Below are 25,588 nucleotides of genomic sequence, written 5' to 3' on the forward strand. Positions count from 1 at the left end.
TGACGGAGGGGGGGCTTTTCAGGCCAGCAGGGCTGGGGGCTGGAGGGCTTCACCAAGGCGTGGTCCGCTCTGCGAGGGGAGGCAGACCCCTGTCTGCAGCTCCGGACGGATTGGGCTAGGCCTCGCTGCGATGGAGCGGAGCGTTTGGCAGGAACTTTCCACAAAGGCAGGGAAGTTTTCTGTCCCCCGAGCCAAGTGGATGTACTTCTGGAAGACACCTCTTGGTGCCGCAGCGCTGGGCTCTTCAACCGGGGCGCTTGCCGGTGTTTTAGCAGGGCTTTTGAGCGTCTTGCGTGTGGGGGTCCATGTATCTTGGTGCGGGGGAAGCGTGACGGGCTAAACCTCACTTCCCTCTCGTCGCAGTTTTTCAGCTGTTTCCCTCCAAACGCCTCTTGGCATTGAGGTCAGAAGAAGGGGCTGAAAATGTGCCGTGGGGCAGACTGGGCAGGAAGGATGGACAGCGGCACTTTTTTGGGAATCGGGCCCCTTGTCCGGGCCGGCTGTTTACAAACAGACAGACGCTCTGATGTTCATTCTCAGGAAACCCAGCAGGGCCGGGGCAGAGGGCGTTGCAAGCGCCCGTGCCATGTTTACATGCGAGAGCGTGCTGTTTTCGAGATAAGTTATCTGCTGGGCGGTGTTTCCCTGGTGATTGATGTGTGTGTTTGTGTGCAGTGGTGTGAGTGTGCGGTTGCACCGATGAGAGAGCTAAACGTTGCTCGCCCGGGGGCTGTTTTCTCGAGGGAGGTGAGCGTTGGCAGCATGCGCTGCTCAGGATGCAACTGGAAATCAGGACAAAGGTGAGCAGCTGTTTATAATTAGTGCGCCGAGGGATGGAGGCTGCGCCGTGAAGCCTCCGGCCGCCTGTAGCAGCCAGCCAGGCCTCCCCCACCCCCGGGCTCAGAAGGGGCCGCTTTTCGCTGTGTCGTTTGGGGGAGGGGGGAAGCTGGAGCTGCACCTGTTGACATGAACAGATTTTGAGGGGGAGTGTGTGTGTGGGGAAACGTGGATGCTTTAATACCAGAGACGCAAATCCCCCGGAGAACCCTGGGAAATGTAGTTTTTTTTGGGGGGGGGGGGGGTCCTGAGAAACTCCCTGTTGGAGATTTGGAGCGCTGCAGCTTGCGAGTTCTCAACAGGTTGCTCGCTTGCGATGGAGACCTGTTGCTTTCAGACATCCCAGCCCATGTGTTGAATGAAAGATATAGGAATGGGTCTGTGTGGAGAGAACCATGCAGAAGAGCGAGGCCGGGATGAGATGGCAGATTGCCTCTGTGACGGAGTGAACTGCGCCTCTTCAACCAACTGGTGGAGGATCACTTTTGCAAAACTCCCCCGCAAATAGAAAGGTAGCGCAGCAGACTTATGGGAGGGGTAGAACCATATTTATTTATTTAATTTATTCACTTCATTATTACGCTGCCTTTCTCCCCAGTGGGACCCATAGCTGCTTACGTCATTCTTCTCTCCTCCATTTATAATCCTCGTAACAACCCTGTGAGGTAGGTAAGGCTGAGAGTGTGTGCCTGGCCTGAGCTTCCATAGCAGAGTGGGGGATTCAAACCTGGGTCTCCCAGATCCTAGTCCCAACACTGTTACCACTAAACCACACTGGCTTCCTCATCCTTCTTTGCTACTTTTCTGTTTGCATTGATTTTTTTTTAAATGTGAAGGCAGATTCAAAGCAGGAACTCACCACCTGGAGGCAGAAGTGGGGCAAGTCTATTCTTTCATCTCTGGGTTCTAGCCAGTGGGGTGAAGTGGTTAAAAGAGGTGGACTCTAATCCGGAGAAACAGGTTTGATTCCCTACTCCTCCACATGAGCAGGGGACTCTGATCTGGTGAGCCACGTTGGTTTCCCTGCCCCTCCACATGAAACCAGCTGGGTGACCTTGGGCTAGTCACAGCTCTCTTAGAGCTCTCTCAGCCCCACCTACCTCACAGGTTGTCTGTTGTGGGGAGAGGAAAGGAAGGAGATCGTAAGCCGCTTTGAGACTCCTAAAAGGTAGAAAAAATGGTGTATAAATACCAATTCTTCTTCTTCCTCCTCTTGTTCTTCTTCTTCCTCTTCCTCCATGGTTTGTGTGAATCAGGCCAAGCTGATCTAACCAGTATATAGAATGAAGTGACTGAATTCTGAACAGATGAAGGTGATTTTTTTAAAAAAAGAAAAAGATCTGTGTCAGAAAGCTCCCTGCATTTCACGAACAGGGTTTCATCCTAAGCCCTTGTATCTGATGTGCTAGCTTACTACCTGAAGGGACTTGGGGAACCCTCAGAAATGCCCCCACCTCCAGAAGCAGAGACTTTCATTATCCTTTTTCCACCTCCTATGTAATAGGAAAATGGGCTCTTCTTAGTAAAAATAAGGCAGCAACTGTTTCTTATAAAATCATAGAGTTGGAAGGGATCACCAGAGTCATCTAGTCCAACCCCCTGCACAATGCAGGAAACTCACAACTACCTCCCCCCACACACCCAGTGACCCCTACCCCATGGCCAAGATGCCCTCCCTCTCATCATCTGCTTAAGGTCATAGATTCAGCATGCTTACTTGGAGAGTAAATGGTATTGGAATGAGTGGGACTTGCTTCTGAGCATGCGCGCATAGGATTGGCCGCATCCAAAGTTTTGAGAACCTGTGGATTTTAAAACCTGTTCTGAGCAACTGCCAGCTTTTTTTTACCTGAGCTGGTCACGGGCGACGCAGTTCATTCGCCCCCGAACTGCCGGTGCTTGTCATTCATTCCAAGGGGAATCGCTGAGTTCACAGCAATCTCAAGAGAACGTGTGCATCGTGTGCTCCTTTCCACGTCCAGGGGCACGCCGGCTGCACGCGGCTTCCCTTCAGAGAATGACGCAGGCTCAGGGACGCTGGTGTTGCCATCGAACGGAGTTGTACAGATGACCCCCCCCTTATTTATGAGAGAGGGAGAAGCTTTTCTCCTTCTCTCATAATACTAGAACATGGGTTCATCTGCTGAAGCTGGGGTGTGTGTGTGACAGATTCAAAACAGATAAAGGAAGTATTTCTTCACACAATGCATAGTTAAATTGTGGAACTCCTTGCCACAGGATGTGGTGATGGCTGCCAACATGGAAGGCTTTAAGAGGGGAATGGACAGAACAGCTCCCCCACCCCTCATGGCTGTTTCAGCACTTGAAAAGGTGTGGCGGGGGGGTGGGGGGCTTGCAGCAGTTTAGAAAGAACTACGACTGCTTCCAAAATGGCGTTTGTGGCCACCTGATGGACCTGTGGCCACCGTCACGTTTAGTTGGGGTCTTATTTTTTTGTCCTGGATGGGTTTCCAGTGGAATAGCTGTGTTAGTCTGTCCTTGCAAACCAAAACAGAAGTCCGGTGGCGTCTTAAAGACTAGCAGCATTTATTCCGGTATGAACTTTCATGAATCAGAGCTCACTTTCTCATATAGAATGGGAAGGAAGGAAATCCTAATTTTTGCAGACAGTTACAGAAGGCGAGGAGGGAAGGAGGAAGGTAGTACAATAATTCAAGAGAGAAAGTGTGGAATTAGAACTCGTCGAGAAGCTAAACACCCTCCGTTATTCTGGCGTAAAACCGAGACTTAGGTTTCCTCACTCATAATTTCTAATAATGCAGCGGGGACCCTCTTTTTAGTAACTTTAATTGATTTTTCTTAACATGTTGTATCATACCATAATATTTTACTGATCAGTCAATTATCTCATGCTTCAGGCTGTCTCTTCCTTCATTAGTCTGTTATTTACCCTACTTTTATTACACTTCTGTTTATCTTTGCTGCGTGTAAGGAGGCTAGAACCTCTGAGCCCCCCCCCCCCACATGTTCTGTTAAAACTACCCAAGCGGTTCAAGTCCCCACATAGAGAATCCCACCTGTTTCACTACACTAGGCCTCTCTTTGCTCAACTCCTCCCTCTTTTTCCCCTCCCCGCCTGTAATTTTCTGTAAAAAATGTGGGAGATGTTTTTTCTTTCTTCCCATTCTATCTGAGGAAGTGAGCTCTGACTCAGGAAAGCTCTCCTGGATTAACTGCTTAACAGTTAGCCTTTATGGTACCACTGAATTTCTCCTCTGGGTTGGTTTGTCACTTCACTTTGCATCTCAGAGAGTCTGTCCTTTGTCATCCATTATTTGATTTATATCTTGCTTTTCTACCTTAAAAGTTGCCAAAGCTATTTACAACATTTTAAAAAATACAGCCACACTATTTCTTCTCCGGTTTTAGTCCCCGTTGATGATCAGATAAGATGTTCCCATCATGATGCATTTGCAAAGAATTTGGGAAATATTTCTTGTAAAAATACAGTGTCTATGCCTATGCCTGGTTTGATTCTGCCTTAAGTGGTAGAGAAAGTCGACATATAAAAACCAACTCCTCTTCTTCTCCTCTTTGAGGTTGAAGATGGTTTTAATGATTTTCAAACTTACTGATTGTTTATTGTTTTAATTCTGCAACTCGCCCTGAGCCCAGTTTTGCCAAGAAGGGTGAGTCAGAAATCTAATAAATAAATAAAAATAGACTATGGCGTATTAATAAATGCTTTTTCTTCAAAAAAACAGCAACAATAACAAAAAGAGGAACTCCGGCAATTGATGCACTCTTCAACTATAAACATTTGTGTCCAAAACAGTCCTTTTAGCGACAGAGGAAGCTTTTTGCAGAACCCTGATTCAAAAAGCAAGCGTGTGAGTTTGTATGTTTCTGCCAGAATGACACTTGTATTTATTTCTTTTAAGTAGAGGGATTTTTTAGAGAAAAGTCAACTGGTATGTCAGCCACATCCTCCGACTTTCTTGTCACCTTCCAGTGATTCACTTCCAGCTGTTCCTCCCACATACAAGAGTATGTGGATATCTCATCCAACTCTCTCTTTAAAGCTGCTGCCAGTAGATCCGATAAGAGGGTGCCTTGCCTCCCTCTGCCATTATGCTAGACTTCAAGGGGCACCCAGCGAAGCTGACGTTGGGGTAGGTTCAGGACCGACAAAAAGGAACATGCTGTTTTGTACGTGATCTTGCTGTATGTGAACTCGCTGATACTGGCTTGTAGGAGCGGCAGGTAGCTTAGTTGGCTCCACAAAGGGATTGGGCAAACTCACTGAGAAGGGATTAATCTAGGATCAGGAACGTGTGTGCATTTGCCAGGATAGTAGCGTAGAGACAATGTGTGTGTGAAGTGCCGTCAAGTCGCTTCCGACTCATGGCGACCCTATGAATCAAAGTCCTCCAAAATGTCCTATCTTTGACAGCCTTGCTCAAGTCTTGCAAACTGAGGGCTGTGGCTTCCTTTATAGAGTCAATCCATTTCTTGTCGGGTCTTCCTCTTTTCCTGCTGCCCTCAACTTTTCCTAGCATGACTGTCTTTTTCCAGTGACTCTTGTCTTCTCATAGACACAATAGAACGTGTGATATTTGATTGCAGGATTTACAATCAAATTCGGCAAGAACTGATACTACCCATTTTGGCTGGCCTTCAACGATCCACCCAAATAAAGACAATCCTTTCAGACAGGAATTGTGAGACAAAGTCACCAAATATGCAAGGTTAGGTATTAAGCTTAGGAGTACTTGGTCTAACTTTGGTCATGGAAATGGAATATACCACTGAATGGGTAATATTAACGTAAATATTTAATTTTATTGCAAACATTTTATTCTAATTGATGTTTTACATACAGATATATTGTTATATTTTTTACCTTTTAATCAATGGGGTTGGACTAGATGACCCTGGTGGTCCCTTTCAACTCTATGCTTCTATGATTCAATGTTAATCCCTTTGAATATCTTACGAACAGATATGTTGTTACATTTTACCTTTTAATCGATGTTAATTCCTTTGAATGTTTGCGCTGCTGGTCAATAACCGTAATGAATTGAATTGAATCTATGACGGTGGCTAAGTGGATCCTCTATTTCAGGGGCAGTGTACCTCTAAAATACTAGTTGCTGGGAAGGGCAACAACAGAGGCAGGTTTTAGCATCTGTGCCCCTGTTTCTGGTGCATCCAGTTGGCCCCCGTAGTCTAGACGCAGGCATATACTGGCATCTGGAAGTGGTATAGATCATCATCGCAGGATTCTCATAGGACTGGAGACCAAGTCCTACGAGGAAAGGTTAAAGGAGCTGGGTATGTTTAGCCTGCAGAAGAGAAGACTGAGAGGGGCTATAATAACCATCTTCAAGTACTTGAAGGGCTGTCATAGAGAGAGGAGGGTGCCGAGTTGTTTTCTGTTGCCCCAGAAGGTCGGACCAGAAACAACGGGTTGAAATTAGATCAAACGTGTTTCCGTCTAGACATTAGGAAGAATTTTCTAACAGTTAGAGCGGTTCCTCAGTAGAACAGGGTTCCTTGGGAGGTGGTCAGCTCTCCTTCCCTGGAGGTTTTTAAGCAGAGGCTAGATGGTCATCTGTCAGCCATGCTGATGCTATGACCTTAGGCAGATCATGAGAGGGAGGGCATCTTGGCCATCTTCTGGGCATGGAGTAGGGGGTCACTGGGATGTGTGTGTGGGGGAAATAGTGTTTGGAATTTCCTGCATTGTCAACTCTATGATTCTATGCTTGGTTGCCTATTCTGGATTGGGAGTGTTAGAAGTGGCAGAGCTGGGATGGTTTGGGGGCAGGATATATCCAGGCATGGCTTATTCTCAGCATTGTTAATGAACGGATCAAAACTCCCGTCTGTATATGCCTGGCAGGGACCCGTTCGTCCAGATATTTTTTTCCCCTTCCTGCCATTAAGAATTTTCCGCTCTTGCTTCCTGGCCACGCAGGTGGGTTGGCAGTAATTCCGTCAGTTGTGTGTGCTCCGTGGGATGAATGGGCACGTCGGATGTGCGCAGTAATGTATGCGTTGGCACATGAGATTGTGTGTTTTACTGCAAGTGAAAACTTTAGCTTAATTAATCAGGGTAATCACTTAAAAACCTTGGGTGGGGGGTCTCTACTGGTCAGCCAGCACTGATCAGAATTCGGTGTTGTTTAATATTGTTCAGCGTCGTTCAGTATTGTTTACTAAGTTTTTATCCCACCATTCCTGCAAGGAATGCAGGGTGACATACTTGACTATCTTGTTCTCCATTTGATTGTTACAACAACCCTGAGAGGTAGGGAAGGCTGAGAAGAGACAGTGACTGACCCAACGTCACCCAGTGAGCTTCGTGGTTTAGGGATTTGAATCTGGGACTTCTGAGCTCTAGACTAACCAGCCGTTAAGTGCAAGTAGTTAAAAGCTGCAAATGGCAGACGCCATCTTAGAAGAGGCATTTTAGAAGAGGCATACCACTGTGGCACAGTAGTAGAGCATCTGCTTGGCATGCAGAAGGTCCCAGGTTCAATCCCCGGCATCTCCAGGCAAGTAGGTGATGTGAAAGACCTCTGTGTGAGACCCAGGAGAGCCACTGCCAGTCTGAGTAGACAATACTGACTTGGATGGACCGAAGGTCTGATTCAGTATAAGGCAGCTTCGTGTGTGTTCATGTGTACACATAGGTAGGAATGACTCTTCAACCAAGATGATTAAGGGGTTGCAGCACCTTTCTTATGAGTAAAGGCTGATGCGTCTGGAACTTCTCAGTTTAGAAAAGAGATGACCAAGGGGGGACATGATAGGGGTTTCTAAAATTATGCACAAGGTAGAGTGAGTACCTCTTCCAAAATACTCCCAAAATACTAGAACTCGGGCATCCAATGAAGCTGATGGGCAGTAGATTCAGGATGCACAAAAGGAAATACTTCTTTACTCAATGAGCGATTAAAATGTAGAATTCGCTGCTAGAGGATATAGTGATGGCCATAGGCATAAAGAGTTTTCAAAGGGGTTAGACAGATTCGTGGAGGAGAGGTCTCTCAGTGGCTACTAGCCATGGTGTTTAAGGAAACCTCCACATTCAGGAGCCCCATGGTGCAGAGAGGTAAGCTGCAGTACTGCAGTCCTATCTTCTCACGACCTGAGTTCCATCCCCACGGAAGTCTGTTTCAGGTAGCCGGCTCAAGGTTGACTCAGCCTTCCATCCTTCTGAGGTCGGTAAAATGAGCAGCACCCAGCTTGCTGGTGGTAAAGGGAAGATGACTGGGGAAGGCACTGGCAAACCACCCCATAAACAAAGTCTGCCTAGGAAACGTCGGGATGTGACATCACCCCATGGGTCAGGAATGACCGGTGCTTGCACAGGGGACCTTTACCTTTTACTTTTACCACATTCAAAGGCAGGAAATCTTTCAATCCCAGTGCCAGGAGGCAACATGAGGGGAAGGCCTCAGCCTCTCTGAGCTGTTACTGGACCTCCAGAAAACTGGTTAATGTAACACATAGTTAACTTGTGGAACTCCCTGCCCCAGGATGTGGTGATGGCTGCCAACTTGGAAAGCTTGAAGAGGGGAGTGGACATGTTCATGGAGGAGAGGACTAGTCAAAATGAATACTAGTCATGATGCATGCCTATTCTCTCCAGGATCAGAGGAGCATGCCTATTATATTAGGTTATTTGGAATACAGGCAGGATAAATGCTGCTGCGGTCATCTTGTTTGTGGGCTTCCTAGAGGCACCTGGTTGGCCACTGTGGGAACAGACTGCTGGACTTGATGGGCCTTGGTCTGATCCAGCGTGACCCTTTCTTATGTTCTTTTTAATCTTCCTGACTGCCTGGTATTGTTCCACCGTCTGAGCTTTACCCAGGTGCTCAAACTCCTTGTGTGTTTTCCTTCCTCCCCCGCCCCCGATTGCTCAGCAGCAGCAGCAGCAGCAGCAGCAACAGATGCCCCGTAGCAGCCAAGACGAAAAAGATGAAAAAGAGAAGGAGAAAGACATGGAAAAGGAAGAAGATAAGCCAGAAGCCGAAAACGACAAAGAGGAACTGACAAAGTAAGTTGGGCGGCCTCTCCCCTCCAGCAACTAAAGAGCGAGCAGCAGTGCACCTGCTTATCAGCTCCCGCTTGACCACTGCCGAGGGCAGCGGAGAAAGCAGTCAGTTCTGCGAAAGATGGTTTATGCTCAGAAGTTCGATGTCAATTCCAGGGCTGAGTGCTTTCTGAAAGGATATTGTGCGAGACTGAAAAGAGTGTTTCTGAGCACGTGCAGAAAATTCAACTCTAAATAGAGCTGAGGGGCTGTGGCTCAGTGATAGAGCATCTGCTTGGCATGCAGAGGTCCCAGGTTCAATCCCCGGCATCTCCAGTTAAAGAGACTAGGCAAATAGGTGATGTGAAAAGACCTCTGCCTGAGACCCTGGAGAGCTGCTGCCGGTCTGAGTAGACAGTACGGACTTTGATGGACCAAGGGTCTGATTCAGTATAAGGCAGCTTCATATGGGGAGGGGCTGTGGCTCAGTGGTAGAGCATCTGCTTGGCACTCAGAAGGTCCCAGGTTCAATCCCCGGCACCTCCCTTTAGAGGGACTAGGCAAGTAGGTGATGTGAAAGACCCCTGTCTGAGACCCTGGAGAGCTGCTGCCAGTCTGAGTAGACAATACTGACTTTGATGGACCAAGGGTCTGATTCGGTATAAGGCAGCTTCATGTGCTCACATGTTCATGGTTGGCAGGATCTAGCCTTGTGTCTTGGTGCTGGGTAACTCTTTGTGCGAGGGGTAGTGCCCACTGCTGAACTTGCAGAATGTCCCTCTCCTGCTTCCAGGGCACAACCACCTTTCTCTGCTTGCTCTCATGTGATTTTGCACGAAGCGTCGCACAATGAAGCTGGCCCAGTACAGTCACGCCGCTCAGTGCCAAATCTTGGTGCAGCGCTGCAGCATGCCACTGGAGCGGGGGCACCTCTGCCCCTCGTCCTGTCATTGGGGTCACCCTGCGCCATTGGAGCGCTGCGGAGGACCCGTGACCGGGAGCGGCTGTGCCAGGTTTCTAGTCCTTCCTGTGAACGGGAAAGGAAATTAAGCCCTGAATCATTTCGGTGGAAGACTTGGCAAGCTGTGCTCCCTTCCTCTAATGGGGCTTAATCCTTGGCTTATGGGAACATCTGGCTTCCTTGCGCTCAGGCGATGCAAATGTGTTTGTCAGCGGGGCCCTTTGGGGAGGACAGATGGGGAGAAGCCAAGATGGTTTGGCTGCCCCGGTGTTCAACCTGGCTCTGTCAGGTCCCTCTGCAGCTGCAGCTGAGAAACTGCACCCCACTGCAAGAAGGGGGGGGATTAATTTAAAATAAGAAAATTGTGCTAAAAACCTCATGTAGTGCCGTGGAGGCAAATGGGTAGCCTTTTTTTTAAATGTACATACCTCGTTCGGTTTACAAACGAAACAAAAGCATCTGAGAAGTTTACAGTCTGTCCCGTAATGGGCAAAAGGGGAATGTTACTCAGACACGAGCCAACAGAAGCTCCACATCAGGTTGGTGAGCCTGAAGATGTCCTGGAATTCCAACTAATCTCCAGGCTACAGAGGTCTCCTCCCTGCCCAGGTTCTACCCCTCAAATCTTCAGAAATTTCTGTCAATACCATTGTAGGTAGGATTGTAAACCTACTTCATTTCCCAACCCAGAGATGGCAGCCTTACTCTGCAGTAGTTGTGAACACAACTACTTCTTCTTTTTTTAAAAATAGTATTTTATTAAGGGTTTTTGGGGATACAAAAATAAAAAGGGGAATGGGAAGGGAAAAGGGGAAAGCATTTAGTTTTCTGTGTCCAAACTTTTCCAATACACTATTGACATGCCCCATAAATTAGTTTTGTTTACAATACACTCTTTGGTTTCTTTTTCATTAAAAAAATACTGTGTATCTCTTTTTATAAGCCTATCATAAACACATGCTATAACATTTTATGCCAATTCCCCCCCCCGATAATAATACAATTATCTCTATTAAAAACAAAACCTAACTATGTCAGCATCAGATTATATATAGCAAATCAGCATTAATACAGTTGGCAAAGTTCATTGTTGAAGTGTATTTGCCATATAATGGTTTCCATTTACACTTGAAGTCATCTAATAGTTGTCTCTTTATCAAGCAGGTTAGTTTTGACATTGAAGCAAAGTCAAATAATTTGTAAATCCACTCGTTTATTGTAGGGATCTTAGAATCTTTCCAGTAAGAAGCATACAAGATTCTGGCTGCAGTGGTTGCGTATTGGAAAAGTTCTCTATGGACTGGTCTCACTTGTGAAGGAATGATTCCCAGTAGAATGAATTTAGGATTTAGTTCAAATTGTACTTGCAAGATGTCTTCAGGAAACAACTTCTGAATCCATTGTTGTCTCCTTTCACAGTGGAAAAATCCATCTTTTCACTGGGTCTGCTGAAAGCTGCAGAATCCAGGCCCGCTAGATCAGGACTTCTTAAACTTTCTCCACTTGCAATCCCTTTTAACCCGAGATATTTTTCCGTGACCCCAGGGTATATAAAATAGGTATACAAATCAAACATAAATAAATCATAAGGAAATATATTTTAAAGCAATTTAAAAGAGAAACCTTTTACAGTTGCCAAATTTTTCACGACCCCCACATTCAGTTACGCGACCCTGTATGGGGTCACAACCCACAGTTTATAGGACAGGGGGAAAACAGGTTGTTGATTTTTTTGCAATAAAAGCCAGTGGTGGGTAGTTAACATGCATTTTCCCCTCTGTGCCCATGCTCTCGCTCTCTTGCTCTCCCAGGGAGAAGAATGACGATACCTCCGGCGAGGACAACGACGAGAAAGAAGCCGTGGCGTCCAAAGGGCGCAAAACCGCCAACAGCCAGGGCCGCCGCAAAGGGCGCATCACCCGCTCGATGGCCAGTGAGGCCAACCACGAGGAGGTGGCTGTTCCCCAACAGAATGCGGAGCTGGGTGTGTATTCTTTTTACATTGGGGGGGCAGGGGGAGCAGGAGGGCAGCAGGGGGGGTTGGGTGCATAAAATGAAGCTTTACCGGGGTGGGGGGAGAGGAGCTCCCCTGCCAGAAGAAGAAGAAGAAGAGTTGGTTTTTAGATGCCGATTTTCTCTACCACTTAAGGAAGAATCAAACCGGCTCACAATCTCCTTCCCTTCCCCTCCCCACAACAGACACCTTGTGAGATAGGTGGGGCTGAGAGAGCTCTAAGAGAACTGTAACTAGCCCAAGGTCACCCAGCTGGCTTCCTGTGGAGGAGGAGGGAAAACCAACCCAGTTCACCAGAGTCCACCGCTCATGTGGAGGAGTGGGGATTCAAACCCAGTTCTCCAGATTAGAGTCCACCACTCCTAGCCACTGCACCATGCTAGCTCAAGGCTTGCCTGTGAAGGCATGGAAACATCTGACTGGCCTCCTGCTGAAGAAAGAACGCTAGGTTTGATGCTTCTTGGTGCTGCGCAGCAGCATAATGCTGCTGCAGTCGTCCTGTTTGTGGGTTTCCTAGAGGCGCCTGGTTGGCCACTGTGTGAACGGACTGCTGGACTTGATGGACCTTGGTCTGATCCAGCACTGCCTTTCTTATGTTCTTATTCAAAACAGACAAATGGAAGTATTTCTTCACTCAATGCATAGTTAAATTGTGGAATTCCCTGCCCCAGGATGTGGTGATGGCTGCCAACCTGGAAGGGTTCAAGAGGGGAGTGGACATGTTCATGGAGGAGAGGGCTATTCATGGCTACTAGTCAAAATGGATACTAGTCATGATGCATACCTATTATCTCCAGGATCAGAGGAGCATGCCTATTATATTAGGTGCTGTGGAACACAGACAGGATAAATGCTGCTGCAGTCGTTTTGTTTGTGGGCTTCCTAGAGGCACCTGGTTGGCCACTGTGTGAACATTAATGGGCCTCGGTCTGTTCTAACCTGCCACACGCTCTTCTGCCCTTCCTGTGCCTGGAATGCTCACACCCGGGCGAGAACCCGCATCTCCAGCTGAGCGCTCTGGTCTATGACATCTTGAGATTTTACTCTGGCTGGAATGTTTTGTCTTAAGGGTGCTTAAGGGGTCAAGGAGCTTTGGGCTGGGAAGATCCCGGGAGCTTCTTTGCTGCCTGTGTACCTCTGAATCTCTGTGTGCGCCAGTCCTATGAAGAATTTCCCCTCTCAGCCACTTGAGGGCCTTGGAGGACTGAGAAATCTCATCCAGGGGAGCAGCAGGAGGTGCCTGTCTGTTCCTGAGAGGGAACTTACAGTAAGGAAGGCTGCAAATTTGAATCAGTTTAATGGGTAGATTAATCAACTTGAAATTCCAGTTGATTAACGTGGGTCTGATCACTTTTCATTAGCAGCTGTGTCAATTCAGGGCATGCTTCTTTGGCTTTCTTGAGACTCTCGCTTCTGCTTTTATTACCAATGAAAACGAAACTTAAAGGTGGATATTTTTACGAGGGGCAGCTTTTGTTTACTAAAGCTTAAGTAATGTAACTGTTTCCGTCAATGTCTTTTAAAAGAATCTGTATTGAGGTTTTTTGGGGGGGAAGTAGCTTTATTTACATTTAACCTAGAGGATTAATTGGATAAAAGGCATGTGATTAAACAGCTAAAAATTCGTTAATTGTTGATTAATGATCAGGGAACTAGAGCAACTGCCCTTTGAGGAGCAGTTAAAACGCTTAGGGCTGTTTAGCTTAGAAAGAAGGCGGTTAAGGGGAGATATGATAGAGGTCTATAAAATTATGCGTGATTTGGAGAGAGTGGACGGGGAGAAGCTTTTCTCCCTCTCTCATAATACTTGAACTCGGGGTCATCTGCTGAAGCTGGAGGGTGAGAGATTCAAAACACAAAAGGAAGTCTTTCTTCACACAACACATAGTTCAACTGTGGAACTCCTTGCCCCAGGATGGGGTGATGGCTGCCAACTTGAAAGGCTTTAAGAGGGGAGTGGACATGTTCATGGAGGATAGGGCTATCCATGGCTACTAGTCAAAATGGCTACTAGTCGTGATTCATAGCTATTATCTCCAGTGTCAGAGGAGCATGCCCATTATATTAGGTGCTGTGGAACACAGGCAGGATGCTGCTGCAGTTGTCTTGTTTGTGGGCTTTCTAGAGGCCCCTAGTTGGCCACTGTGTGAACAGACTGCTGGACTGGATAGGCCTTGGTCTGATCGTGCAGGGCTTTTCTTATGTTCTTAATGGATGAAGATCCTTGAAACTCCTTTGGATTTTTGAGTCCCGGCTAATAGTGGCTTCCCCGTGTGACTTCCCTCTTTTTAACCCTACTCCAGTGAATGATGTTTTAAAAAATCAGCTTGAGTTGGCTCACGGGGGAGGAGGAATCAGTTCCAAGTGGGAGAAATGACCTCCGACGATTTGCAAAGGAGAGCCAGCTGTGCACCCCCCCCTCCTTCCTCTCTCCCCCAAGCCCTTGACAGTAAACAGGTAGGGGGGCTTGGCAACTGCAGACTGCCTCTCACACAACCCCCCCTGACCTTTATTTTGTTTTTAAATCAATCCAACATAGCCCCAACTCTTCTCTGCGCAAGGCCCTTTGAATCTTTTTCCTTGCGGCTGTTTGCTTTCTCCTAAAAGGAGGCGGTCCAAACATCTCTTGTTGTGATGAAAATAACATGGGTCCCCCCCCCTTTGTTTAGAGAGTAGCAGTCCTAGGAGCGGAAATCTGATTTCTTTAACAGGTTCAGTGTGTGAACAAGAGAGAGAGAGAGAGAGAGAGAGAGAGAGAGAGAGAGAGAGAGAGAGAGAGAGAGAGAGAGTTTGTGACTCAGTGTCGGTTTGCTATTGTAGGCCTTCCTCTCCTAGGTTTCGGAATACCTGAACATTAACGTGTTCTACAAATAGACGATGGAATATTTTTGCAGCCGATAAAGAGAGCAAGGAGTCTGCTCCCTCACACACGCATCATCTTCCTCCCTAGGAAAAGAAAAACAACATTGTCTTGCTAGTCAGCATCAGGATTGAGATGCAGATGACTCTCCGTCTGCCTCGGTTGGAGAAAGGGGAAAGTCCCATCCCACCAGTACCCCCCCCCCCATTAGGATAGGAATGGAGCCTGCCTCCTAGTGTGGTGTAGTGGTTAAGAGCGGTGGTTAGGAGCAGTGGACTCTAATGTGGAGAACTGGGTTGAGTTCCCCACTCTTCCACGTGAAGCCAGCTGGGTGACCTGGGGCTAGTCACAGTTCTCTTAGAGCTCTCAGCCTCACCTACCTCACAGGGTGTCTGTTGTGGTGAGGGTAAGGTGATTGCAAACCTGTTTGATCCTTAAGTGGTAGAGAAAGTCGGCATATACAAAACCAACTCTTCTCTCTTTTTCTTCCTCTTCTTCCTCCTCCTCCTCTTCCTCCTCCTCCTTCTTTGATTGAAGGGAACACGCACCCAGGACCCCAACTGTGGGGTAGCCGTTCATGCAAGTGCATGATCAGAAACAAGAAAGGGGCCTGTCCTGAGAGCCCTGGGGGACCTCTGGACAAATCAGGGAGGGCACGATTAGGATTGCCAGCTCTGGGTTGGGAAATATCAGGAGATTTTGGGGGTGGGGCCTGAGGAAGGCATGGTTTGGGGAGGGGAGGGGCCTGAGCAGGGTGTAATGCCATAGAGTCCACCCTCCAAAGCCGCCATTTACTCCAGGGGAACTCATCTTCGTCTGGAGATCAATTGTAATAGGAGATCCCCAGGTGCCACCTGGAGGTTGGCAACCCTAGGCATGATGCTTTTTCCTCCTTCAGTGCAGCTGTCCTTTCTGATCCACATTGCTCTCTTTGTTTTGCAGCCTCTCTGGAGATGAATGAAAGTTCTCGTTGGACAGAGGAGGAAATGGAGACCGCGAAGAAAGGTGACGTCATCATTCTCTTTTAAAAAAAAAACATATCTGTGATTGTCTATCCAGACTAAGTTTATTTGGAGGTTAGAAACCTGCTGCTTTGGCCTAGGAAATGCGGTCTGTTGTGGAATTGAGCTCCTTTTCATGAGCAATTCTGAAAAGTCCTTTGTAAGCTGGTGTGGTTTCTGCACTGCGCTGGAGCATAACCGAGTGAATTAGTGTGGTGCAGAAGTTAGTGTGTCAGACTAAGTGGGGCAGGGGACGACACCCAGGTTTAAAGTCCCTGTTCAGCCATGAAGCTCACTGGGCGCTCTCTCTTTTGCCTTCACTCAGCCTAGCCTAGCTTAGCCTACCTCACTTCAAGAAGGATGTGGACAGAGGAGAGCAATGAGGACGATCAGGGGCCTGTAGACCGAGCCCTATGAGGAAAGGGTGAGGGATATGGGAATGTTCAGTCTGCAGGAGAGGAGGTCGAGATGGGACATGATTGCTCTCTTCAAGTATTTGAAGGGCTGTCACTTAGAGGAGGGCAGGGAGCGGTTTCTGTTGGCAGCAGAGGAGAGGACTCACAAGAATGGGTTTAAATTGCGGGCGGAAAGGTACCAGCTGGATATTGGGGAGAGGGATTTACAGTAAGAGTTGTTCAACAGTGGGATCAGCTACCTAGGGAGGTGGCGAGCTCCCCCTCACTGGCAGTTTTTAAGCAGAGGCTGGATAAACACTTGTCAGGGATGCTCTAGGCTGATCCTGCATTAAGCCGGGGGGGGGGGGTTGGACTAGATGGCACCACACCCAAGAAAGCCCTTTCTCGGCTTGCTACTAGGGATGCCAGCCTCCAGGTGGGAACTGGGGATCCCCTGGAATTACAGCTCATCCCCAAACTATAGAAATCATTTCCCCTGGAGAAAATGGATGCATTACAGGGCTTTGCAAGGTGGACTCTAGGGCATTTTACCCCACTGAGGCCCCTACAACCCTCTCTAGTTCTGGCTGCGACGTTCTGTACTGAGTTGAGCTTCTAGATGGTCTTTGAGGGCAATCCCCATCTTTCACTGATCCCCCCCCCCATGTCAAATCTTCGAATTGTTGAGATTTAAGGGAGAATATCGGCAGTATTCTACCCAGTTGCTTAGCAAGAGAGCCTGCTTCTTATCTTTGGACCAATGAGTGCAAACGCCGCGGCTGCTGACTGATAGGAAAATGTAATTTGTTTTAATATTATTTAATAGATTAACTTTTAAGGCTATTAAGATTTGCCGTTTCACACTGATTCACAATGCCCCCTTCCCCGCTTTGAACCTTTGGAGGGACCACAGCAAAAGTCTTGGCTGTGGTATGACACGTTTCCTCAGCTTTTCTTATGTCCTTATGTAAAGAAGGAACTCTGGATGCAAAAGGTACAATGCAGATTGTAATCAGCTTGATTAGAGCAAATGGGAAATGCTTGGGGGCAGAAAATTAGCATCCATAGTGAGGGAAGAATCCTGTGTCCCTATTCAGCCCTGGGGGGTACATTATTCTGAACTATGTTCTGAACCTCCCACATTCTGTTTGGGAAGTAGAGACTCAGAGATCTCCATTCCTACTTGTATCTAACAAAGGGAACATTGACTCTCGAAAAGCCTGTACCCCAAAAATCTTGTTGGTCTCTAAGGTGCTACTGGACCCAGCTCCAGCTGTTTTGCATCACATCGTTCCTTCTTATGACTGGTGGACGCAGGATTAATTATGCTAAAAAAAGGACAGATCTTGCCAATTATCATAATTTATGCAGCTCGCAAAAGTCATATTTTCATGTGTCGGAAGTTGCGCATCCTCGGCATCGGGTTTTTCTTTCAGGTGTGGTTTTTAGGGCAGGCAGCCCTGGCGTGGGCTGGCCATGCAGCGCCATGCCATGGGTCGTGTCATGTGCACGAATGTCAAAAAAGCAACCAGTAGAGTGGATGCCAGGAGCCCCGTGGCGCAGAGCGGTAAGCTGCAGTACTGCAGTCCAAGCTCTGCTCACGACCTGAGTTCGATCCCGATGGAAGTCGGTTTCAGGTAGCCGGCTCAAGGTTGACTCAGCCTTCCAGCCTTCTGAGGTCGGTGAAATGAGTACCCAGCTTGCTGGGGGTAAAGGGAAGATGACTGGGGAAGGCACTGGCAAACCACCCCATAAACAAAGTCTGCCTAGTAAATGTCGAGATGTGACGTCACCCCATGGGTCAGGAATGACCCAGTGCTTGCACAGTGGACCTTTACGTTTAGAGTGTGGATGCCGCAGGATTAGAGGCACATTTCGCGGTGACGTTGCAGCTGTCAGGAAGCGAGCGGAGCAGCGTTTGGGGTGGTGGGGCATTCGGTAGGAGAAGGATGAAACGAAGGAAGGCGAGATCGCGTCGAGTTGGCAGAGACGAGAGGAGGAAGAGACTTGTAATTAACATTAAGCGAGGAAATGCAAGGCTGGAGAGAGGAGAGTTCATACTTAATGACACTTTTATCGTGAAAATAAACCGTTGATCCAACAGGCTGTCAAAACATACAGCAGCGAGTATAATTACTCCCCCCCTCCTTAACGCCTGAGCCCAACACGTTTAACTAGGCGGCTAATAAAGAAAAGGGCGGAGAAGGAGGTTGCGATTCGCAAGAGGGTTACAACCGTAAGGAAGCGCCTGCCTGCATTTAGCTTTTCCAGACGAACTTAGAGCAGGAGCTTCAAACATAAGGCCTATGGGCTGGATCCGGCCCCTTAAGAGCTCGTATCTGGCCCATGAGCCAGCCGAGGCAGCCACCTGCCCCCCACCTACACTCTCAATAAGAACATAAGAAAAGCCCTGCTGGATCAGACCCAGGCCCATCAAGTCCAGCAGTCTGTTCACACAGTGGCCAACCAGGTGCCTCCAGGAAGCCCCCAAACAAGACGACTGCAGCAGCAGCGTCCTGCCTTTGTTACACGGCACCTCATATATTCAGCATGCTCCTCTGATCCCAGAGAGAATAGGTATGCATCATGACTAGGTATCCATTTTAACTAGTAGCCATGAATACCCCTCTCCTCCACGAACATGTCCACTCCTCTTTTAAAGCCCTCCAAGCTGGCAGCCATCCCCACATCCTGGGGCAGGGAGTTCCTCAATTTATGCGTTGTGTGAAAAAATACCTCCTTTTATCTGTTTTGAATCTCTCACCCTCCATCTGCAGCAGATGACCCCACATTCTGGTATTATGGGAGAGGGAGAAAAACTTCGATCTGGGCTGGCGAGGCATGGCCTGGGCCGACCAAGTGGCATTTATGTCCTGTCTGGCCCTCCTAACAATTGAGTTCGAAGCCCCTGACTTAGAGCCTTGTTCCTCATAGCTCAGAGTTTAAAATGGCAGCTGCGTACAGCGTGGCTTTTTCTAGAGCCGCATAAGGTGGCCGGCGGTCTAGAACCCTGGCAGAAGGTTCTGGAGACTGCCCTCCCTGAACCTCGTCGGTAGCTCACTGGAGGAAACAGCGGCTGCCTGCCCTTTGTTGCTCTTCAGCGCCATCGTTGCCGGTGGCTGATGAGCGGTATTACAACTGCCAGTTAAGCATAGAATCATAGAGTTGGAAGGGGGCATACAGTCCATCTAGTCCGACCACATCTTGGGGCGGGGAGTTCCACAATTTAGGTTCTCTCTCACTTCCTGGTTCTGCTACCTGCATGATTGATGCTTGACTCTGGACTGCCCCCCTTCCCCAGTCCTGGGAGGTGGCCCTCGGCAGGCCCGACTGTTCCTTTTCTGTTTTGCATTTTTGGCGGAGAAACCTTTCTGTTTCTACCGTTTTGGGGTGGGATTTTTAATTTGTGGGTGCAGCGGACTGCCTGAAATATGGGAAGGGAGGGGGCAAGCTTGGGTTTCTCAGTCTTTGGCAGCCGGAGCACATAGCTCCGTCAGTGAAATTCACCCGCTCCGGCTGCCGCGGAGCCTTCTTTCCCTTGGTAACCCCCCCCCCCCCAGCTAAACCCTCTCTCATCTGTTTCGAATGATTTATTCATCCAAATTTCTAACCCCGCTCTCCCCAAAGGCTCGGGGTGGGAAACAATAAAAGTAGAAAAATAATACGTAACACGTAACAAATGTCTACTTCAAAATCAGCTTGAAAAAGATAAGGATAAAGCATACCCCCACCCCCTGCCCTGAAAGCCAATAACACCCCCCTCCCTTCTCCATACTGGCCTCATCTTGCTGGTAAAATCAAATGCACATTTTAGCTTGGCAGCCTTTCGTCTTTTCAGGCCTCACCTTCTAGGCCTGACTTGAGTCATGGAACCTGCTTTTAATATTTTGTTTAGCCATAAACTCTTATCCTTTCTCTCTCTTTGCCTTTCTCTGCCCTCTGCCTTTTCCTCCTCTCTTACTCCCTTTCTCCCACTCCCGTATTTTAAACAAACTTTACCTTTTCTTTTTAAAAGAGAAAAAATGGTGTTCGTGCCACCAGTCAGGCCCACCAGCTGGCAGCCAGTGTCTTAAATAATGCCCGGGTTGGAGCATATTTGGAGAGCAAGTCAATCCTAGATCTTTGGTGAGATCAACAGGGACATCTCTCAGCACATCCTTGTCCAGGATTGTCAGGCGGCTAATCTTGTTTGGAAGGACGCACTAAGAATCATAGAGGCCCAGTCCACACCACAGCTGCCGGGCATGGCTTTACTCTCAGAGAAGACTGTTGGAGGCAAAGTGTGTTCGGTGGAAGAAGAAGAAGAGTTGGCTTTTATATGCTGATTTTCTCTACCACTTAAGGGAGAATCAAACCAGTTTACAATCACCTTCTCTTCCCCTCCCCTCAACAGACACCCTGTGAGGTAAGTGGGGCTGAGAGAGGTGTGACTTGCCCAGGTCACCCAGCTGGCTTCATGTGTAGGAGCGGGGAAACAAATCCAGTTCACCAGATTAGCCTCCGCCGCTCATGTGGAGGAGTAGGGAATCGAACCCTGTTCTCCAGATCAGATCCCACCGCTCCAAACCACCGCTCCTAACCACTATACCACACTGGATTGTTGTAATGATTGCCAGACTTCTCAAAATTCACACTTCTCTCCACGGCGCCGGGTTATGAAGAGTGATTATCCCCAACAAACGTGATCTGCGAGATCGAACGTTTTACCCCTCTGTAAAGCATTTGTGCGGCTCAAGTATCAGTCTTTGGTTACCTGGATGGGAAATTAAGCTCCCATTCCGAGCAGAGCGACATCTTCGTATCTATGCCCAGCCAAAAAAGAAGAAGAAAAAAACCCTGAAGATATAAGTACACTTTATTGAATACTGTGCCCTACGTCATGCTCCCAGAGCCGGTTTCCAAAAGAGATCCTTGACAGCTGCTCTGGACTGAGTGATGCAAACAGCGAGACGGGGGCTTTGGCTCCGTGATTTAAATAAATATGTTCCTTATAGGGTCTCCTTGTTTGCCTTGGCAGCCTAGGAGGTTCATTAGGAACTTGTCCAAGTAAATGCCGTCCTCTGCCATGGAGACCGCTTAACGTTATTATGACTGGAGCGCGCCCAAACGTTGTCTAATCTGAGCGTTGCCCCAGTGAAGCCGTTCACGGAGCGGTACCTGCCCCTTGTCTGTTTTCTGCGTGGCTGGATGTGTGGTGCTTTTCGAGGGCGACCTTTGGCTTCCGACAAACAAAACCAGGCCAGCTGTCTGGCACATGTAGATCTGGTGGTGGCATACCGTTAGGCCCACGTTACCTGCCAGACCCATGACCTCGTGAAGTTGCCTAATGCCGAATCAGACCCTTGGTGCATCAGGGCCAGTACTGTCTACTCAGACTGGCAGCAGCTCTTCGGGGTCACAGGCAGATTGAGATCTTTCACGCCACCTACTGTCTGGTCCTTTTAACTAGAGATGCTGCTGCGGATTGAACCTGGGACCTTCTGCATGCCAAGCAGATGCTCTACTGCTGAGCCACAGCCCCTACCTTACATGAAGCTGCCTTTTACTGAATGAGACCAGTGGTCCATCAAGGTTAGTACTGGTCTACTCTGACCGGCAGCGGCTCTCCAGGGTCTCAGGCAGAGGTCTTTCACATCACCTACTTGCCTGGTTCTTTTAACTGGATATGCCGGGGATTGAACCTGGGACCTTCTGAATGCCAAGCAGATGCTCTACCACTGAACCATGGCCAATCCTCATCAGGGACTCAGACCCCGGTCTCCCATATGACAGGCGGTGATACTTACCATTATCCTAAGGAGGATGCGAGAGCCAGTGTGGTGTAGTGGTTAAGGTGTCGGGCTAGGACTTGGGAAACCCCGGTTTGAATCCTCACTCGCGCCATGGAAGCTTGCTTGGGGGACTTTGGGCCAGTCACACACTCTCAGCCTTGACCCTGACTAGTATTTGGATGGGAGACCTCGAAGGAACACCAGGGTTGTGATGCAGAGGCCGGCAATGGCAAACCACCTCGCGACGTAGCTTGCTTTGAAAACCCTACAGGGTCATCATCAGACAGCTGTGACTTTACGGCAAAAAAATAATAATGAGGATGTACTTACCTGCCCTTTCCCTCACACTTCTGTTGTCTGCTCCTTAGCTCGGTGAGCCAGGCTGAAACACACCAGGGCTGCTCACAAATTGCAGCATGCCATAGAGTGGCGCTGACGTGCACTTTGCGCTCGTTCCCAAATAGGGGGGCTGCGGTGTTAGCAGCACTGAAGAGTCTGCATAGTGGAACTCCATCCTGGGAGCTAGATGTGACATCCAGCGTGGTGTAGTGGTTAAGAGTGGTGGTTTGGAACGGTGGACTCTGATCTGGAGAACTGGGTTCGATTCCCCACTCCTCCACATGAGTGGCAGACGCTAATCTGGTGAACCGTGTTGGTTTCCCCACTCCTCCACATGAAGCCAGCTGGGTGACCTTGGGCTAGTCACAGCTCTCTCAGTCCCACCTACCTCACAGGGTGTCTGTTATGGGGAGGGAAGGTGATTGTAAGCTGGTTTGATTCTCCCTTAAGTGGTAGAGAAAGTTGGCATGTAAAAAAACCCCAACTCTTCTTCTTCAGCTCTTCTTCCTTCCGTATTGCTGCTTCCAGCTCTCCTGGTTTGGTGTTCCTCCCTGCCTCCCCTCCAGTATGTTTCTTCATGCGCACTCGACTGGAAAGCCTTTCTGCAGCATCCTGAGTAATGCATCGGAGGTGTGGGGGTGGGCGCCTGCTGAGCAAAGCTGTTAGCGCCAATCCTACGGCGTTGCTCTCCCTCCCGCACGCTTGGCCGTCTGTCATGACAAGCTTTCTGGGGTTGAATTGGGCTTTATTTTTATTTTTTAAACTCCGTAGGAGAGAGAGATGAGGATGTGTTTGGGAAGTGTCAGAACATGAAGCAAGAAGCCCTGGCGGGTAGAGGTAGCTAGTAATTATTGTAATTTTATTTTTCTCCTCCCGTGTTTTAATTGTGCTCTCTTGTCGTGGTGGTGGTCGTCGTTCGAAAGTTGAAGGGAGCCAGGCTGTGTCGTGGTAGAAGAGTTAGATTCGAGCCCAGTAGCACCTTAGAGACCGACATGATTTCCAGGGTCTAAGCTTTCGGGAACCAGCGTGGTGTAGTGGTTAAGAGCAAAGATTTGGAGCGGTGGAGTCTGATCTGGAGAACCAGGTTTGATTCCCCACTTCTCCACATGAGCCACGGAGGCTAATCTGGTGAACTGGATTTGTTTCCCTGCTCCTACACACGAAGCCAGCTGGGTGATCTTGGGCTAGTCACTGCTCTGTCAGCCCCACCTACCTCACAAGGTGTCTGTTGTGGGGAGGTGATTGTAAGCTGGTTTGATTCTTCCTTAAGTGGAGAGAAAGTCAGCATATAAAAACCAACTCTTATTCTTCGAAGCTCCTTTCGTCAGATAAAACTAGGAATGGAGATCCTTGAGCCCTTATATCCCGGTCAGAAGATGGGAGAGCTGTTGCAAAGAAAGGAGTCAGGATGCAAAGGTGCAATGCAGAATGTAGTCAGTTTGATTAGAGCAGGTGGAAAATGCTGACGGGCAGCAAATTAGCAATTGCATTGAGAGAAGAATTCTGTGATTCATCTGTCGCAGTAGTTGCTTGTAGTGAGAACTGAACATGAGACCATGTCTGGGCTGTACTACTTCAGTTTACAGGCAGGATCTCACCTTATTGGGACACTCCTTTGTGTTCGAAACTCCCTGCAAGCAGCAAACCAACATAGAACTTTTCTCCCTGCTGTGATATTTTTTTTCCTATTTGCATGGGGGTGTGTTTTTTAAAAAACATGAAACATATGAACACATGAAGCTGCCTTCTACTGAATCGGACTCTTGGTCCATCAAAGTCAGTATTGTCTATGGCTGTGGCTCCCTAGGGTCCCAGGCAGAGGACTTTCCCATCGCCTATTTGCCTGGTCCCTTTAACTGGAGATGATGGGGATTGAACCTGGGACCTTCCACAAGCCAAACAGATGCTCTACCACTGAGCCACGGCCCCTCCCCAATGAAAGAATATTCAAACTGGAACCCACCCCCTGCAGTTCATTCTATCACCTCATGGTTCTGCCGTCTCTTCCTGCACACATTGAGTTTGCCGACTCTAAAAAGGAGTATAGAATGCAGTTCCTCAGGGGATACAACCCTAGTCTGACTCTAGGTTCATGGGGAGGGGCCGTGGCTCAGTGGTAGAGCATCTGCTTGGCAAGCGAAAGGTCTCAGGTTCAATCCCTGGCATCTCCAGTTAAAGGGACAAGGCAAGTAGGTAATGTGAAAGACCTCTGCCTGAGCCGCTGCCGGTCTGAGTAGACAATACTGACTTGGATGGACCAAGGGTCTGATTCAGTAGAAGGCAGCTTCATGTGTTCATGTCCCGGGGCACCCAGTCGTATAGCAGAGAGCCAGGGCATCTCAGAGCTGGAAGATGATTCTGTAGCAGCAAAGTTTCCTCTCCATCTCATACATCAGGATGAGTTTACTTCAGCCCGCAAGCCTTGGCTATAGCCCAACATTCAATTCAAGTCCAGACAGGGGTCTTTCAGACAGCTGTGCCCTCTGGAAGATCAGTCGCAGAATTCCTCTACGGAAGCTAATCTGTGGTCAGACCACACATGCACACCGCACCTGCTGCAGGTTCAGACCTGCGCTGGGGGCGGGCGCATGCCCTAGGACTCCTGCCCCTGGGGTGGTACTTCCATTTCTTTTCCTTCCATGCTTGCTCTAGTTTATGAACAGCTCCCGAGTTGCCCAAGGATGGCTAGCTTGCATAACTGCTGTGTTTGTCGGAGAAGAAGAAGAGTTAGTTTTTATATGCCAACTTTCTCTACCACTTAAGGAAGAATCAAACTCCTTCCCTTTCCCTCCCCACAACAGGTACCCTGTGAGGTAGGTGGGGCTGAGAGAGTTCGGAGAGAGCTGTGACTGGCCCAAGGTCATCCAGCTGGCTTCATGTGTAGGAGTCGAGAATCAAACCCCATATGGGGCCACGTAACTGAATGTGGGGGGGGGGTTGCGAAAAATTTGGCAACAGTATACATTTCTTTATTATTTATTATCAGTAAACATTTGATTTGTACACCTATTTTAGATACCTATATACCCGGGGTCACGTAAACATTTCTTGAGGGGGAAAGGGGTCGCAAGTGGAAAAAGTTTTAAGAAGCCCTGGACTAGAATTAACTGCCCATGAGGAGCGGTTAAAAATGCTTAGGGCTTGAAAAGAAGATGGTTGAGGGGAGACATGATAGAGGTCTATAAAATTATGCATGGTATGGAGAGAGTGGACAGGGAGAAGCTTTTCTCCCCCTCTCATAATACTAGAACGCTGGGTCAACTGTTGAAGCTGGAAGGTGAGAGATTCAAAACAGATAAAAGGGAGTATTTTTTCACACAATGCATAGTTAAATTGTGGAACTCCCTGCCCCAGGATGTGGTGATGGCTGCCAGCTTGGAGGGCTTTAAGAGAGGAGTGGAC

General features: G+C 48.4%; 1 protein-coding gene across 1 annotated transcript in view; it reads left to right on the forward strand.

The window, feature by feature from the left end:
* NCOR2 (nuclear receptor corepressor 2) overlaps positions 1-25,588 on the forward strand; it is a 242,578-nt gene that overhangs the window by 96,990 nt on the left and 120,000 nt on the right. The window contains exons 14-16 of the mRNA XM_056859087.1: positions 8,748-8,869; positions 11,618-11,790; positions 15,623-15,685. Of these exons, the coding sequence (XP_056715065.1) occupies positions 8,748-8,869; positions 11,618-11,790; positions 15,623-15,685 (358 nt within the window). The remainder of the gene's footprint in view (positions 1-8,747; positions 8,870-11,617; positions 11,791-15,622; positions 15,686-25,588) is intronic.

The sequence above is a fragment of the Euleptes europaea genome, chromosome 13 (genome assembly GCF_029931775.1).
Source record: "Euleptes europaea isolate rEulEur1 chromosome 13, rEulEur1.hap1, whole genome shotgun sequence".
Classification (NCBI taxonomy): Eukaryota; Metazoa; Chordata; class Lepidosauria; order Squamata; family Sphaerodactylidae; genus Euleptes; species Euleptes europaea.